This window comes from Crinia signifera, chromosome 3 (assembly GCF_055691185.1).
Source record: "Crinia signifera chromosome 3, ASM5569118v1, whole genome shotgun sequence".
NCBI lineage: Eukaryota > Metazoa > Chordata > Amphibia > Anura > Myobatrachidae > Crinia > Crinia signifera.
This window is the reverse complement of record NC_139219.1, coordinates 259,440,915-259,460,790: the sequence shown is the minus strand read 5'-3', so window position 1 is coordinate 259,460,790 and position 19,876 is coordinate 259,440,915. Positions and strand designations below refer to the sequence as shown.

At 43.2% G+C, this 19,876-nt stretch overlaps 1 protein-coding gene across 4 annotated transcripts in view; it reads left to right on the top strand.

The window, feature by feature from the left end:
* Positions 1-19,876, top strand: part of MED12L (mediator complex subunit 12L) — a 458,604-nt gene that overhangs the window by 56,955 nt on the left and 381,773 nt on the right. For all 4 annotated transcript variants that reach the window (XR_014471810.1, XM_083177939.1, XM_083177937.1 and 1 more), the window contains exons 11-12: positions 1,743-1,879; positions 18,167-18,298. Coding sequence is in view for 3 of the 4 variants with exons in the window: in XM_083177939.1 (XP_083034065.1) it covers positions 1,743-1,879; positions 18,167-18,298 (269 nt within the window). In the remaining variant the exon portion in view is untranslated. The remainder of the gene's footprint in view (positions 1-1,742; positions 1,880-18,166; positions 18,299-19,876) is intronic.

Genomic DNA, 19,876 nt, shown 5'->3' with positions numbered 1-19,876 from the left:
CCACATCCCACATGTCGTATTATGCTCCACTTCCCACATCCCACATGTCGTATTATGCTCCACTTTCCACATCCCACATGTCGTATTATGCTTCACTTCCCACATCCCACATGTCGTATTATGCTCCACTTCCCACATCCCACATGTCGTATTATGCTCCACATCCCACATGTCATATTATGCTCCACTTCCCACATCCCACATGTCGTATTATGCTCCACATCCCACATGTCGTATTATGCTCCACATCCCACATGTCGTATTATGCTCCACATCCCACATGTCGTATTATGCTCCACTTCCCACATCCCACATGTCGTATTATGCTCCACTTCCCACATCCCACATGTCGTATTATGCTCCACTTCCCACATCCCACATGTCGTATTATGCTCCACATCCCACATCCCACATGTCATATTATGCTTCACTTCCCACATCCCACATGTCGTATTATGCTCCACTTTCCACATCCCACATGTTGTATTATGCTCCACTTCCCACATCCCACATGTCGTGTTATGCTCCACTTCCCACATCCCACATGTCGTATTATGCTCCACATCCCACATGTCATATTATGCTCCACTTCCCACATCCCACATGTCGTATTATGCTCCACATCCCACATGTCGTATTATGCTCCACTTCCCACATGTCGTATTATGCTCCACTTCCCACATGTCGTATTATGCTCCACTTCCCACATGTCGTATTATGGTCCACTTCCCACATCCCACATGTCGTATTATGCTCCACTTCCCACATCCCACATGACGTATTATGCTCCACTTCCCACATCCCACATGACGTATTATGCTCCACTTCCCACATCCCACATGACGTATTATGCTCCACTTCCCACATCCCACATGACGTATTATGCTCCACTTCCCACATCCCACATGACGTATTATGCTCCACTTCCCACATCCCACATGTCGTATTATGCTCCACTTCCCACATCCCACATGACGTATTATGCTCCACTTCCCACATCCCACATGTCGTATTATGCTCCACTTCCCACATCCCACATGTCGTATTATGCTCCACTTCCCACATCCCACATGTCGTATTGTGCTCCACTTCCCACATCCCACATGTCGTATTGTGCTCCACTTCCCACATCCCACATGTCGTATTGTGCTCCACTTCCCACATCCCACATGTCGTGTTATGCTCCACTTCCCACATCCCACATGTTGTATTATGCTCCACATCCCACACGTCTCACTGTGGTTCCCATTTGAATCACTGTACACTCCTGCTCTACAACTCCTAGCCCCTCATCATCAACAGTAAGATGCCCCAACCCTCTGGGGACATACAACCACAGGTAGGTGGTGCTGCTGCTAGGCTGAATTGCACTGCACTGACTCCTTGGAACTTACAACCAGTGATCTCAGGAGTATTTTTTCAACTTACTACAGACTCCTTGGATCATTTGCTAAGAGATCAGTGACCCAGCTCCGCCCCCACCCTAGTGCTCTGCTTCTGGTTTTGTAGCTAGTTGGCTTGATGGAGAACTTAAGAGGGAAGCATGGACTGAGAGGAGTCCCCTGTGCCCCCTTAGAGATGGCATCTGGAAAGAAATGCTTCCATTGCCTCCATCAGTTACGCAACTGAACTAAAGAGAACAACAATAAGGAGGTTCACAGCAAAATTATAGCACAACCAACTGCAACAGAAAAGAGTTTGTATATGTGAGTTTTTAATTTCTTATAATCTTTTATTTTCAGGGGTTACTATTAGCAGAGTTTTGCACACATTGGAGATCTTAGACCGCCATTGTTTCGACAGACTGGACTCCAGTAACTCTTTGGATTCCTTGTACCATAGAATATTTTGTACAAACCAAAATAAGGACAGCCAAGAGGTAAAATATTATGTTTTAACTCGGTTATGAATATTAAAGGACATACAGCTGTAGCTATGCTCATCTCTGCCACTGATCATCTTATTCACAGTAAAGCTGGCGTGGCAAGTGCACCCACAATTTCACACAAGCGTGCATATGCACGCACATGGTCATAGGGAAGAATGGGTGGGTGTACATAGTAAGAGCTTGGCATGTTAACATGTTGCACTGCAGGTGGGGCAGATATAAAAAGTGCAGGCAGATTTCGATTCGGGTGATGTATGTTTAAACTGAAATCTAGACTTCATTGTAAAACTAAAGCTGTGTAACATCGGTGGGCTACCTGCGAAAGCAGCCAGTATTTGCCCTGCACAGAAATCATATAAATATCTTTGCTCCCCTTGCCTGGCAACATGGTTTGTTCCAGACACAAAATTAATTGCTTTTTTGCTTTACTGAATTTGGCCCTACAGTAAGTCATACTATAAGCATGGCTACATCTGTGACTCAAAAATTCAAAAAGATGAACAGTAAAATACACTGTTTAGGTTCACCATCTCTTCTCACTTCACATTTTAAAGTGAATTGGAGAATTTCAGCTCTCTTCTGTTATACACTTCAAAATTCCCAGTTATGTAGAACATGTATGCAATGCACAGGCGTGCTTACACAAAATACCTTTGTTTTACACTGATGTGTTTCAGTTACCTTCCCAATGCTCTTACATGTCAGTTTCCTGCGGTGAGTAAAGTGGCTGGTGAGGCACTTGCTAGGATCAGAGCCAGAGTTTGCGGTGGTCATCTTGGACTTAAACCACATACATACTAGATGACTAGGGTTGATTTTAAATATCCACAGGAGCACACATTGTTATTGATATATTATTGGTATTATAAGTAGATATTGGATCATTTTAACAACATATAGCCCAAGTGCATTCCATGTTATAAATGTTACTTACTACTGGCATATCTATCTATCTAGATTTTCAGAGGGGCTCAAACAGATGCAGCACAGCAGAGAATGGTACCTCCTTCTATTAACAATTTAAGGAGCTCTGTTTAGTACTGTAATACGTTATATTCTCCTGTAGCTACAGATGGGTAGGACACAAGCAGTACAGCCTAGGAGGATTGGCAGGGCAGCCACGACCAAGCTGATACTTGGCTATGAGTGGCGATTACCATACAGAAGTCCCAGAGGCCTGCTGGGGGAAGCTGCTCCACTGTGCCCAGGGGCTGCTGTAACTTTCCCTCTGTGTGCAGGGCCGGATTAAGCCTATGAGGTGCCCAGTGCACTTAGATAGAGGCCATTATGCCAGAACCACACCCTTGGCTGGGCCTACTCCCCATGTGTAGGATATATATATATATATATATATATATATATATATATATATATATATATATATATATATATATATATATATATATATATATATATATATATATATATATATATATATATATATATATATATATATATCAATACATACCAGCAGCTCTCACCCCAGTTAGGCTTGCTTGTGTGTGGCCGGGGAAGGAGTGGGAGGTTAGGCTTAGATACTAGTGGGGAAACTTAGGGTTGGCTGTGGGAAGGGGGGCTAGGGTTAGGATGTACAGCGGGGGGTTGAAATTTGTGTTGGGATACAGGGGTTAGGTTTAGGCAGTAGCCGGGTGGGTTATGGTCAGGTTGTAGGGGAGGGTGGGTTATGGTCAGGCTGTAGGGTAGGTGTTAACTTGTGGAGCCCCTGATGAGATTCTCTTTATTGGGATGCTGAGGGTGGTCTTTTGACCACCGGCATTCTGCTATCAACTCCAAATATATTGATGATCACCCTTGACCCCCAACCCCAATCCTTAAATATTTAAAGACCACCACCCTATATACAGTATATTTAACTTTTCCCACTGCCACCTTTTAAAATATAAATAATGATTCCCCTTAAAAAACATTACCTGTCCTGTGCGTCATGTGCGGGAGCAAAGTCAGGCAGCTTCACACCTGCCTCCAGCACCTCAGTGTTGCATACACCTACTAGTTCTCACCAGTGCCTGTAGCAGCAGCACAGAAGCAAGCAGTGCCACAGCCACAGGTGCCTGCCCTTGGGATAAGACTACTTTCTTCTTCGGCAGTGCTGCTTGCTCCTGTTCTGCCGGTGATTACTAGAAGACACCGGCGCTGGCCCCCGAGTGAGTCCTCACCTCAATGGATTCCTACCAACGGATGCTGCACTGCGATGCTCTTCAGCCCTGTGGGGGGTGCACAGTGCCCGGCGATATCCTAGGAGTGAGTTTGCCGCTGCCGGGTGCATGGCAGTGTCATGAGAGCAGGGTTGCTAGCACCAGCAGGGTCCTAGAGTTGGGGTTGCAGGGGCTCAGCGGTTTCATGGGAGTGGGTTTGCCGGCACTCGGTGGTGTGCTGGGAGCGAGGTCCTACTAGCAGAGTTGTCAGCAGGGGACAGGTCCGGGGCTCAGCGGTTTCCGAGGAGCGTGGTTGCCGACACACAATGGGGTCCTGGGAAGCAGTCATGTCACGCTCTATGCGGCTGCATCCCTACTGTAATTATAAGTCGGACCTGAGTGGAGGTCCGGGCGGCACGCCAATTGTATCCGGGTGGCAGGGAAACTGTCCTCCCGGGCAAGAAGAAGGGGATTGGAGTAAGTTAGCAGCTGCAGAACGTTCCTCCTTGATGGCGTCCACTCCCGCTGTCTGTGTGCTCCCCATTATATGCTGGAAGCTGCAGGGTATCTGATGTCCAATCACATCTGTCCCAGTGACAGGGACGTGCTTTCATATGGGCAGAAAGCACGCCCCTGTCACTGAGGCAGTGCTATAGGTGCCGCTTTTACATCTTTTTTTAATGGGCTTTTACAGCCCGGTGCTCAGCCCCGCCTCCTACCCGCCGCCTCTTTCTGAACATTTTACATTTACAGCTCTCGGTGCCTCTTAAATCAATTATAAAAAACGTATGCAGTAAAAATTATTACATTAATATAAACCAAATACTTATAACAGAATATGTGTCATAAGTATTTGTTTTTATTATTTTAACCATTAATGACAGGGGAGGCACTGCATCCCCTGACTGCATGTCCCTGTTACATGTGTCATGTTTCCTCAGTTTCTTTAAACTATAGGTTCAGCTTGGCGTGCGGATAGATGGAAACATCTGCAGAGGTTTACTGTGCAAAAATGTAAATGTATATTACTCATGAGAGCAAGGGGGGAAAAGCTGAATCAAAAAATGAGAGAGATTAATGTGCCTACTTGAATTCCTTAATTCATCCCCTCTGCCTGTGCAAACTGCTGCTCCTTTCCAATGCAACCATCTGTTAGGATTAACCCCTGTTCTATAAGGATTTAACAGGGAATTAGAGCAATAAGGTACCTGGAGCAGTTGCAGGATAATCAGAATTAACAAATGACAAACTAAACTGAATACTGGACACAGGACTGACCATAACCAGGAGCATGAGGTGAGGATGCAAATCACATGACTGGGGTATGGATGTATGAAATGGAATATGTGAATAACCAAAATCAAGCTGTGACCAGTATAGGAAAGGGCCACAGCACCCTACTCTTGACAGCTAACTCTATTGTTTCCCCTAGAAACCACTGGATACCTGCGGTGCTAAGACTTCACCTTTAACAGCCACGTTTGAAGGGGCGAATTAAGTCAGCCCCAACTCCAGTGCCGCCAGGTCTTACAGGGAAACGAGGCACCAGTGGAATCTAAGGGAAGACTAGAGAAAAATTAACTAAATTAAACTAGAAGGCTTCCTTAAAAACTAAGGAAAAGTGAGCAATAACAAAGCACACAAAAACCAGAAGCAACCTTGTCACACACAAACACAAGCCCAATAGCGATCTTGTGGCAACTAAGAACAAAAGGCAGCCTTGCTGCTATTAAGCAAGCAAACATAAAATAAATAACCCAGAAGCTAAATATACATAGAAAAACAGTATATAAATAAACGGCTTACAGTAGCTGCATTGTGGAGGAGGCCCGCAGGACTCACAATACTCAGAGTAAGTGACAGGAGATGTAGCTTGCTGTATTGGATTTCAACTGCAAGTGTGGAAACTCCAATTTGGCAACTTAGAAAGTGAATGCAGGCTGAGGTATGCTGAAACAGGAGTATGGTAAAAAAAGAGGGGGTGTGAAAAGTCCCAAGGCGCTATAGTATCCTTGCTGCCACTGGACCAAAAGGGAGACCCACTGTAGTAGTCCCGCTGGTAGATGCCTCAGGAAAAAAGAAGGTCTGGTGGCGCTGAATCTTTGTATAGTCCACAGGATGATGTTTGTCTCGTGAAGTGGAGAAACAAAAAATAAACTTGTGTTAGAATGGGGAACACAATAAAAGTGTTGAGGTGAAACACCCAAGCAAGGGAAAGGGATCCGTACCCAGACTCACAGATAGAGGTGTGTGTACACGTGTATCAAGGTATCTTTAGGGGACCACCGATGTGTGTGATCTATGGACCAATACCGAGTAAGATGGGCTGGTATCCAGCGATTCGTACCGTACTCACTGTATATACAGGAGCTTGACACATATAAAGGTATCTTTCACTGACACAGTAACCGTTTATCCAGGTGAAGTATCTCAAAGGCCAAGGTGGGTGCCTACCATACTCACTGAAGGAGTGGATGAAATACACACGTAGCGGTTTCTTTGTAAATAAGGACAGGTCCCTCTATTCTCATTACCTCACAGCGGAGGCGTGTATATGAAAAGAGGAAGAGGACCGGTCTCAGTAAAAAAGCATTTATTAAAGGTAACACCTGAAATGTGGCTTATGGCCAATAACCACATACAGAAGTCCAAATAAACAATACTTAAACAATAATGAATAAAAAAGAACTCACTTCTTCTGCCAACATGTTTCGGCGGTCGCAGCCGCCTTTTTCAAGGTGAAGAGTGAGTAACCTGGCAGTGTTTAAGTAGCACATGGAGGAAGCACATCCGGGTCAAATCCAATTAAAAAATAATAGTGAAAAACAAGTGTGGTGATGCCTTAATAGAGTCCTTATGGACTCGTTTTATCCATTAATGGAACAGCTAAAATGATGGCATTGAAATAAAAGGGTAAATGTTATAAAAAGCGGGGTAGAGTACAGTGGAACGTTTAACATCAGCAAAGTAGAAGTTAATTTCCTTGATTTGAAGATCTTTGTGGAGAATGGTAAACTTGAAACCACAGTGTATTATAAGCCCTCCGACTCCAACTCCTATATTTGTCCTTCCAGTAACCATCTCAAAAGATGGGTATCGAATGTCCCTAAAGGACAATTTGTGCGTCTAAAACGCAATTGTTCGAATTCAACCAATTTTGAAGTTAGTGCCAAAAAAATGAAGGACAAGTTCTTAAATAAAGGCTATGATAATACATCACTGGAGAGAGCCTTAGAAGAAACTAGATCTATGTCTAGGGATGAATTACTCCAAGATAAACCCATAGGAGATACCTCTCAAAACCAGCAGTATACTATAGCCTTCAGCACACAATATAATGCATACCATCGTTCTATCGAACAGGTTTTTAAACAAAACTGGAAACTTTTACTTGAGGATCCCATCCTAGTTAAGATTTTACCGAATAAACCCAAGTTTATATATAGACGCGCCGCGAATTTAAGAGATAAACTTGTCAATAGCGCGTTGATGGAACAGAATATTATCTCTACGCGTAATAATGGGTTTCACCGCTGTGGAGACTGCGCTATGTGTAAAGCATGCCCATCAGCGGTCAGAAAATTCACAGAAATCCAACTTAAAAACTCTACCATTAAACCCAAACAATTCATTACATGTAATACGAATTATGTTGTTTATTGCATCAGATGCGCATGTGACAAATTGTATATCGGCAAAACGAAAAGAAACCTTAAAGTTCGCCTTGCCGAGCATGTGAGGAATATTAAAAGAGGTTTTAAAGAACACCCTTTTTCATTACATTTTACCGAAACACATAATAGCTCCCCCAAATATATCACTGGTTTTTGGGGATTAGAGGCAGTTAAGAATAATTGGAGGCATAATAATAGAGATGTCCGCCTCGCACAAACAGAAATGAGGTGGATTTTCAATTTGTCCACCCTATCCCCTGAAGGCTTAAACCATGATTTCGAGCTTAAATGGTTTCTGTAATTTTAGTCTGTTCTTAACACTTATATTATCCTCTTTTTATATACTCTTCTATATACATTTGTATAGGTTCTTTATATATATGTCCCTATCTTTCATGCAAATCTTCTCTATATATTAAACTATAATTTTTATATGTTTTTATATATAGGCTTTTATGTATTGATCATGTAGTTTTAATATTAAAAACATTGTAATTATATAGATTGACATTATGTATATGCACTGTTTTGCACTTTTTTGCATTTTTTGCACTATGTACTTCGTTATATTATTGTTCTGGAAATGGAGGAATCACATACAATATCCCTGTTCCCCTTCAAAAAAAGGGGGAATCATTTGATTGGTGCACCAACACATATTCCTATCGCCCTTTATATTGGCACCTTATGCCAGCATATTTTCATATATTACACTGTATATGTATTTTTCGCCCCACGTATATTATTATCCCCACTGTGGGACCACACAGCCTGTGACACGATCGCCATTCTTGGCCTTGCGTGTCACGGCTGAGAAATAAGCACCACTGGCTTCCGGCTGTGCGTTTCACAGCGCGGAAGCAGCTATTCTAGTCAGCGTACGTGTATGTCACACGTGCCGCGCTGATCCATCTAAGATGACACTATCTTCCGGCTGTGTGTTCCACAGCGCGGAAGCGGTGCCCGATCTGCGTGTCAGTGAATATACATGTGACACACGCTGCCCTATTAGGACGAGGGTTACCAATATGCGTTCCACGACGCGGAAGTAGGAACGCTATTAAGCGTTCCACTGTACTCTACCCCGCTTTTTATAACATTTACCCTTTTATTTCAATGCCATCATTTTAGCTGTTCCATTAATGGATAAAACGAGTCCATAAGGACTCTATTAAGGCATCACCACATTTGTTTTTCACTATTATTTTTTAATTGGATTTGACCCGGATGTGCTTCCTCCATGTGCTACTTAAACACTGCCAGGTTACTCACTCTTCACCTTGAAAAAGGCGGCTGCGACCGCCGAAACATGTTGGCAGAAGAAGTGAGTTCTTTTTTATTCATTATTGTTTAAGTATTGTTTATTTGGACTTCTGTATGTGGTTATTGGCCATAAGCCACATTTCAGGTGTTACCTTTAATAAATGCTTTTTTACTGAGACCGGTCCTCTTCCTCTTTTCATATACACGCCTCCGCTGTGAGGTAATGAGAATAGAGGGACCTGTCCTTATTTACAAAGAAACCGCTACGTGTGTATTTCATCCACTCCTTCAGTGAGTATGGTAGGCACTCACCTTGGCCTTTGAGATACTTCACCTGGATAAACGGTTACTGTGTCAGTGAAAGATACCTTTATATGTGTCAAGCTCCTGTATATACAGTGAGTACGGTACGAATCGCTGGATACCAGCCCATCTTACTCGGTATTGGTCCATAGATCACACACATCGGTGGTCCCCTAAAGATACCTTGATACACGTGTACACACACCTCTATCTGTGAGTCTGGGTACGGATCCCTTTCCCTTGCTTGGGTGTTTCACCTCAACACTCTTATTGTGTTCCCCATTCTAACACAAGTTTATTTTTTGTTTCTCCACTTCACGAGACAAACATCATCCTGTGGACTATACAAAGATTCAGCGCCACCAGACCTTCTTTTTTCCTGTGAAACAGGAGTATGGGCTGCAGACACATGGCTAGGAACTCAGGCTGGAGAAATACACCAACGAACTGCACAGTGAGCAACTAATGCTGAACACTCATTTGGAACTAATCAGGAAGTATCACCGGCGGGGAGCAGCTGGTCAGAATCCCTAATGAAGGGTAACCAGCTAATTAGATATCCAGTGCAGGTGAACTGCTGCACAGAGAACCCACTCCAGGTTGCTTAGCAACAGCTTAATAACAAAACCAGCAGCAGCACACCTGACGCCAATCTGCTCAAAAAAGCTATGTGCCCTGGAACTGTATGTGTTCATGCCCAGCAATAAGACACGACAATTATTTTTGTTTGCGCTTTAGATTCTTCAGTGGAAACAAAAATGCAGCTCAGTATTGGGCCTCCACCCTTCATCATGAAAGCATGACGATCACCAGAAAGACACCAGCTGGGCACATGGTGATAAAATTGCATTCCTATTTGACACATTTATGCAATTTTTGTACTGTTCTATATATTTATGGAGACATTATGGGGGGTATTCAATCTGGGATTCCTACTGCAACTCCATCTGCCCCATTGTCAATCTGGCCCTGGTGACACCAACCACGGCTCAGTGACAGGAGCTGGGAGCTGCACCATAACTTTACGTCTCTGCACTGCGGCAAATTGTAGGGGGTGGGGCTGGCGATTGTGACATTCACATGAAGCCACGTCCTAGGTTTGTAGAGGCCTTGGCACTGAGGCCTTTCTCACACTGCACAGGAGTCCTACTGTACTTCAGGGGAGACTGGATGTTGGGAGGTATGTTTCTGTATGTAACTGCAGATTTGCTGTATATTGGGCCCAATTCAGCATGAATCACTAAAGAGATCTTTCGCAAATCCATTGATTATCAAATGACAGCGCATACGTATGTATGCAACATGCATGCGCAAGGAGAAAAAGCAACTGAAAATGCCCATGGATCGTAAAGGTAATCCCCCCCCCACAGTTTGACTGACAAGAAGCCGGCATTTAGGAATGATCATCTGCTGTTTTCTGGAAGTGGTTGCAAAAATGCAGGCGTGCCCAGGTGTTTTTGAGAAGTCTGTGATGTCAGCGATGACCACTTTGTGAAATTCCATAATATAATAAACCGATGGACAATAAGTCAGTTTCGCAGTTGGCCTAATATTTTCACTGAACCTAAGCATAGCACCGCATAGTGTACCTTATCAGTATCTGTGATGCTACAGCGACACCCTTATGGCGGTACCTTTAGCAATATCCATGTATTCAAACAAACCTTAATATATAGACTGGTATATGTTCGGTACAAAATCCCTAACCTTATGTATTAAGTCCCTAGCGGACACAAAGGGATAACAAAGTATAATATTACAAGATATACATTACAGACACAATCTAACAATATCCACTAACAAGGGAAAACCAATGTAAGTACAATCAGCTATAATATAACTAAACAATACAAAAAGTACAGTTACCGTCATCAATTCACTGCGCCTCCCGGACCAGGGAACTGTATTCAAAGGTTAGAGCACAGCGTTCTGAGTTCCTGGCCCAGGGATCAACAATTTATAGGGCATAGACAATAGGGTCCAAAAGGTCTTTCATTGGTCAAGGGGTCAGTTTTCACCTCTTCTGATTGGCACAGTAAGGCCGCACAGTTGGGTCTTTGTTCTAGGCTCGTCATCATGTCTAGAGAGCCCCACTGTGCAACTGATTTAAACTATTGGAGAAAAAGAGGGTTTGGGCTCTATCTCAAGCGCTCTTAGGGGATGGCAGCTGGGGTGTATCAATAGGTCTAACCTTTTAAGGACCTAAAGAGACTGAATGTGATTAATATAATATATGATAAACCCAATAGCGCTATCCCAGTATGGACACCACAGTGATATGGTTAGATGAATGAAGGGAAGTATCAACATTCATCTAGCCGTATCACTGTGGTGTCCGTACTGGGATAGCGCTATTGGGTTTATCATATATTATATTAAACTGATTTAAACTGGTCACCATTTGTTCCCTTTCCACGTGGCAATACATATACCGTATATACTCGAGTATAAGCCGACCCGAATATAAGCCGAGGCCCCTAATTTTGCCCCAAAAATCTGGGAAAACTTATTGACTCGAGTATAAGCCGGGGGTAGGAAACACAGCGGTTACTGGTCTGACACACACACACACACACATACGGTATTACCGGTAGTATACATACAAACAGCGAAGAACTCACAATGTATACAAACAATACTGACAAAAACACACAAATGGTATACACACAGTTGACACAGACATACACACACTTGCACAGTATACATACACATGCACAGTATACACACATGCACAGTATACATACACACACATGCACAGTATACATACACACACAGACATGCACAGTATACATACACGCACAAACATGCACAGTATACATTACATACACACACATACACACACACAGACATGCACAGTACACATAAAGGTAATTTATTACAGCATATATGGTACCCAGAGCCCCCTCACTGCCCCCCCCCCCCCCACACACACACACACACACCGGAATGTATTTATCATTTAATGTTGGTACGGTACCTTTATTCACAGAGTACCGGTACTTTAGACGCAGGACGGAGCAGAGGGAGCAGAGCACCAGGCAGGAAGTGTCAACCTCTGACACTCCTGCGTGTGTCCGGCCCCTGCTCTGTCCTGCTGCAGCGCGGCGCCGGCGGGAGAACGGGCGGGTAAGGTAGGGTAAGGCTGAGTGGTTAGAGCGGGCGCATAAGGCAGGGGAGCCGGCGGCAGCAGTGCACAGCTCCGGCGCTTTGTGATATGTCTGCGCCCGGAGCTAGTGTTCTGCCGGCTCCGCCGATTTTCCACTTGACTCGAGTATAAGCCGAGGAGGGGGTTTTCTGCCCCAAAAAATGGGCAGAAAAACTCGGCTTATACTCGAGTATATACGGTATGTTTTATATCTATAGTCCATAACTTGCAGATGATTTAGGCTGCTGTTCCCAATCAAATACCAGAGCGCTGCGAGTGAGACTATAATCACACAGATACCAAACATGAAGGGGAAAGAATGTGTTTTAACATTAAACTATGTGTAGTGCATCTTTAATCTAAATGACTATATTTTATTAAATTTGTGAGTATGAGCATGAAGTTATGTGTAACAATATGACTGCGATTGGCAAACGCATAGTCTCTCACTTTCCTCAGTGTACTATTTACGTAAATATGTGATCTCAAAAGGCGGCCATAATATTTTAATGTTGCGGAGATGCAATCCGACTTCAACAACTTCCACCTTGTCTCAGTCGCAGATTAATGGAAGCCTCAGACCTACTCACATTTGCACAGATGGCAAAAACGATTCTATGCTTTAAAATTGCTTATGGATCTGTGAATGGATAAATATTAGCAATCTATTTGCAATTTAGCAAAGGGTGCTTTCTCTTTCTGTCCGCGCGTCGGGTTATGCCACGCAGTCCACTGCGAGTTTTCACATTAGCGACCCGTGCTGAATTACTGTAGCCTGATTGTTTTTGTACACTCTCATGTTCGACAGACACCCAGGCAATGTTTTTTGGAAATTTAAAAACACCCAAATCCACTGTCAGTATGACCTCCGTATGAATTTAATAAACATTGGAAGACTTCATAAAGAAAAAAAAATGGAATGTTAACGTTAATTGGCATAAAAAAAAACTTGCTTATCCAAGCAACATGTTGCAGAAAAAAAGCATGTCAAATAAAATTCTAACAATACATGCTTCCTGCTAATAAACAAAGGAGTTTATTAGTTGCGTTTGTGCAGATATGATACATATGTGAATTATGGCAGCTGCATTTATTTTGATTACTTAAATGTAATTATATAAATATGGGATGGGCCAGACACTCCACATAGGCAAAGGAAAACCGGATGTCTCACATGACCATGCCTTTTGGCCGGTACCTCTACATTCACCTGCTATTTATCTAATCCTGAACATGTGTTGTTTGTTTGAGAGCTATTGGGTTGCAGACCGTTCCATAACCATAACACAGCTGCAGCAACATGCTGCAAGAATAACCCATCATGGACCAGAGGGTCAGTCAGCATTTTCAAATATATGATTTTTGGCGATTTTGCAACAGGATTTAAAGCTTTAAAACATTTTACCACCTATCATCGATGGTTCCTGCTATCGAATCGCTGTGCATGCACAGAGCAACGGGCAGCCACGTCGCTGCGGGCGGCCTGCCTGGCCGGGATGTGCGCGCTTGCGCAGAAGAAACTTTAGCCATCCATCCAGTTTAAGGTTGTTCTGCGCATGCGTGCACCTCTCGGCGGGCCAGCAGCCAGCTGAATGCAGCAACGATGAGCACCCAGTGCAAACGCCCTCAATCTTGCCATCGCAAGCCGTCCAAAGATGGCATAAAACTATTCGACCCTCCACTATCAATTCCCAAAACATTGAGCACTAGGTCACCTGATCACACTCTGCCCCAGCCTTGAAATCTTTATATTTCTCTGGAAACTCTACTACATCCCACCCTCCCCACCTTGCTCTTCTTGTTTTATGTCTGCCCTTATGCCAATAAATTAATCTCAATACACTCTCAATCATATTTGCCTACCTGACCCTTTCCATGCGGGAGAAAATGCTCTGTTTCTGGACTTCCCTGGTAATGTATGATTGCCAGTACCTGTGGTAAAACACCTTTACCCAGCTCACATCAGGTGATGGCAATCATACATTACCAGGGAAGTCCAGAAACAGAGCATTTTCTCCCACATGGAGAGGGTCAGGTAGGCAAGTATGCTCTCAATACACTCTTTGTTTTCAAATCTGCCTTGATTATATGGCTACTGCTCTATGGAAGTGCTAGACGAGTCACTTTGTATTTTCCCTTGGGTATATTTCTACTTTTTACTTAGTAATTATTTTACTAACAAGAAACAAGAAATAACACTGCAGTCAGATTGGTACTAGCTGTGCTGCGAATGTGATTACTTACTTCCCCATGTGAACTACAGACTGCGATGATGGATTTCTTCTGAGTCATTTCAGTGTTTGACTATGTTGCATTATAGAGAAGATTTATATCATGAAGGGAATTTCCTCCACCCATTTGCAGTGGCCTTTTCAGATAAAGTATATAGAATGTGAATTGTGTAACATAGCTCAGCGACAGGCGGTGTGGTTTATATCTGAAAGTGATATTTGTATATATGACATAAACCAGTACCGTCCACTGCTAGCCAGCACCGTAACAGGGCGCCCTGTGCTTCACACGCCCTCTGGACAGCGCCCACGGTGTCATTACTAATTGACCCGGGGGGGGGGGGGGGGGGCAGATGGATGGGTCTCATTCATGCTGCTCAGAGTCTCTTGCAGAACTGAGCTCTGTTGGCACTAAGGAAGAAGACACAGCGTCTGTCCCCACACATGTTATTTATGCATTACTTGGAATCAATTACTACTGTAGATATACAGTAGGAGACAGAAATTATGCTAAAATAAAGAAAGATCAGTGTACTGTGTGTGTGTATTGTACAGCTATTGGCAACCTCTTGTGGCTTTTTACATTTGAATAGAACTATGGGTTACTCTAAGGGGGATATTCAATCTGTGTCGATTTTATTTTCCTCGGCGAGTATTTTACTTTTTCGTTTTGCTCGACAGATTATATTAGCTCGACGAAGCGAGATCTCGGGTATTCAATGTGCCAATCAAGCGAGACCACTCCCGTCGAGGTTGTAACAATGTTGCGAGTTGTGGGCGTCACTTTTTCCCGTTTCCCGGCTCGACATCTTCTATATAAGTCCCTGTGCTGCTCGCCACGTGTGAGCGAGCGAGTTTGAGGAGGAAGTGTATGCTGTACGTGGGTGTAGCAGAAATATTGCTTGCATTTTGCTGCGGAAGAAGCCAGCAAGAATAAAGTTATGACCCCTTCCTAAAATGATTTTTGGCACTCTTAACAAGTAGTTCACAAAATAGATAACAATAGTAGACTATTACATATAGGTATATATCACAAATCTGTTATACGGACCAAAATAAATACATAATATTAAAATCACGCCACACAAGCCTGGCGAGACTTGCAAGACGAGGACTGGTGAAACTGACGTCGAGAAAACCAAAAACAGAAAAGATTGCATAGGTTACGAGAAAAGTCGACGAAAATGTGTGGTCAAAATGCTCAATAATGCGAGCTTTTGTGCCCTCGACAGTCGACCAAATCGAAAAAATATGAAAAACGGGACAATAAAAAAATCGAGAAAAAATGCAGATTGAATAATCGAGGACGAGAAACCTAAGGATTCTGGGCGAGATAACATAAAAACTCGCGATTTCAGAAAACTCGACAGACATTGAATACCCCCCTTAATCTCAGAAATATGGTCAAATAATGGTATCAAGCAAAAAACACTGCATGCAGTCCCACATGCACTCCAGGTGTCTTGGCTAAATAAAACAATGCTTGCCAGACCCAGGGAACACGGAAGCACTGTATATACATACTGTATATACAGCGCTTCCCTCATTCTGACAGCTGCCTACATGGTTTCCTATACCAATGCACTAAAATCCCTTCACTCTCTGCCAATTAGAAGGCGCTGCCGTAGATGGCGCCCACTGACTGGCTGAGTGAGTGACTCTTAGTCAATAAATAATCAAGTGCAGGAAGAAACGTGGGAAGCATCAAGTACTTCCTTGTCCAGTAGATCAGGTAAGCATTCTTTTATTTTGTCAAGACATGGAGAAGGTGAGTATGGAGTCTGAGTGTGGATGAGTGTGAAATAAATGTTAAAGCCTAATGGGGGAAATTTCATACGGCCGATCCCGGGTACATGTGACCAAGAACGGCCGTATTCCTTAGAAATTAATTATATGGGAATAAGCAATTTACTAATCTATATATTCATATTTGATGTTGGGTCCCCCCAACAGCTATAACCAGCCCAACTTGCACCAAGTGAAGCTACATCTAGCTTTCACAGCATTTGCTCCGAGCGGGCTTACACTGCCATCTGCTGGCAGCAACTGAAACTACATCTAGCTTTCAAAGCATTTGCTCGGAGCGGGCTTACTAGTATAATATATGCAAAGAAGTATCAAGAGGGCGCTGTGGTGGTGTACCATCTAGAACATATTTGGCCTGTTTAGGCTTAATTAAGAAACACAATGAAAAAATTATTATTTATTCACAATATCGACAAAAAAAAACATGTGACCAGTGTCTTCCTTATATTTTAAACATTTGAATATTTTCGAAAAATAGACCACATCAAACAGTGTTCTACGTGGCATTAAGGCGAAATACTGGGTTACATAGAAAGCACGGTTATCACTGGTGGATTTTTCCTAGTTATGTAAAATCACCCAGCTGCAGCAATCACTTAAAATGCAGCCAATGCAGTCCCTAAAACCAACTTGCCCAACATCTTCATAAACACATCTGGGACTCTTCCAAAAAATGACGTGGCTTTGGAAAAATTACGCACCCATTTTACGCCCTGTGGAGGAATGCCCAGGACTCAATTGAGCTGCTGGCATGTCCCCAGTCCCTATGTCTCCCATGAATAGATGCTGTGCACATATCATCTATTCACTGCTACTCTGCCAAGTCCCAACTGCCCCCGCACTGCGGGACACCGTATCCTGTGGGTGGGACAGTCCCAAAAATGAACTGGACTGTCCTGATAATTTGGGACATTTGCAAGGTATGCAAAAGTAAACTTATTGATTTGTGCCTGTGTGGGATCGTGTACCTAGGCACGTGCACATTTCAGACTGGCAGACCCCCTGGTAATAAGAGGTAGGAGCTGCTAACTGTATACAGTATATGCGAAAAAGAATTCACTTTATAATTTATTTTTATACATAGTTTAAGATCTTAGAACTTGTTTTAGATCATTGTAATGAAAATGTCACTTGAATTGGTTTTAATTTCATTTTCCATAAATGGTCGGGTTGTGATACCCCACAAATAGGAGACCAGCAGAGGCTATCAGACCCATGGCAGGGTATCAGAGTGTATCAGATCCATGTACAGTAAGGCTTCTCGTACTTCAGTTAAAACTTCAAACTACTTCCCCCGTAAATCCCACATTGCCATAAATACCCACTTTCCAGACCCTCAAGTAAAATTATGGTGGTGGTATCTCCACAGCTAGCACCTGTATTAAGTAGAACAAGGATGCGTTCCTCATGGGCATACTTAATTTTGTGATAGGCAGACTCAGCGGTGCTCCCCCAGATCTCTAGACTGCTGCCTAATGGTAGAACCACCCCTGGTCAGATCTCATTATGACTGTGATGCCTGTAATGTAACGACGATGCAATTCTTTTGAAAGAGCCGCCGAGACTTGATTGCTGAACAATGAGCAATGCATTTCACTTTCATAAATCATTACTGGAAGTTGTAATGTTGGGATTTAATGTTTCCTGTTATAATGGCTGATACATCCTGATAACTGTGATCTGTTCTCTGTTTGGAGTAGGTGCCTCCTAATGATGAAGCAGTGGTCACTTTACTTTGCGAGTGGGCAGTCAGTTGCAAAAGGTCTGGAAAGCACCGGGCCATGGTGGTGGCCAAACTCCTAGAAAAGAGGCAATTGGAGGTCGAGGCTGAGGTAAGCGTGAAACTGACTGCGGATTTATGCACAGGTGTGGTGCTGTATATTTCCTCCACATTCATTATGTCGATATGCGAATGGTCTTAATGTCAACATGTTACGTAATGTTGACGTTTAGCACATTTAGGGTTATTCTGTCCATAACCCTAATGGTTATCCTAATGGAAATCCTAACACTAATCCTCTCCTAATGTAAATGTATTATTTATTTATTAACAGTTTCTTATATAGTGCATACATATTCCGCAGCGCTTTACAGAGAGAATAGTTGAACACTCGCATCAGTGCCTGCCCCAATGGAGCTTACAATCTATATTCCCTACCACATGTACACGCCTCACACAGACATTCTATGGTTAATTTTTTGTTGGGCTCCAATTAACCTACTAGTATAGACATTATGACAATGTTGACCATAAGGAATTTGACATTTCAACCATGTCACAATAATCATGTCGACTTTCTGCTGTTGACATTGTGAATATTGTCACCTTGTTTGGAAAAATTGTGACTACATTCCATATGCATTGCCTTGCATCCCCTTGTTACTTCAAAAGTACTAGATCATGTATCTCTCCTTCTACATAGACCTATACCTCTCCTTCCTATACATGCACATGTACCTCTCCTTCCTATACATGCACATGTACCTCTCCTTAATCTACATAGACAAGTACCTCTTCTTCCTCTACATAGGCATCTACCTCTACTTCTTCTACATAGACATGTACCTCTACTTCCTCTACATAGACCTGTACCTCTCCTTTACATAGACATGTACCTCTTCTTCCTCTACATAGACATGTACCTCTTCTTCCTCTACATAGACATGTTACTCTCCTTCCTCTACATCAGTGGTTCCCAACCCTGGTCCTCAAGTACCCCCAACAGTACATGTTTTGCAGGTCTCCACACAGAATCACTATGTGCTATAATTAGCTCCACCTGTGGATCTTTTCAAATGTGCCTTAATAATGAGTGCACCTGCCGTGTGACCTGGAAAACGTGCACTGTTGGGGGTACTTGAGGACCAGGGTTGGGAACCACTGCTCTACATAGACATGCACCTTTCCTTCCTCTACATAGACATGTATCTCTTTCCTTTACATAAACCTGTACCTCTCCTTCCTCTAAATAGACCTAAAGCTCTCCTTCCTCTACATAGACCTGTACCTCTCCATCTACATAGACCTGTACCACTCCTTCCTCTACATAGACCTGTACCTCTCCATATACATAGACCTGTACCACTCCTTCCTCTACATAGACATGTCTCTCTGTCCTCTACATAGTCATGTCTCTCTGTCCTCTACATAGACCAGTACCACTCCTTCCTCTACATAGACATGTCTCTGTCCTCTACATAGACATGTCTCTCCTTACTCTACATACACATGTACCTCTCCTTCCTTTACATAGACCTGTACCTCTCCTTCCTCTAAATAGACCTGTACCTCTCCTTTACATAGACATGTAGTGTTCATTCTAGCACCCGCCATCTTTTAAAACACATGTAGTTCCTGCTCCCTGCCTGGGGTATCACTCTCTGCTGTGGTGTTTCTAGCACAGGTCTGG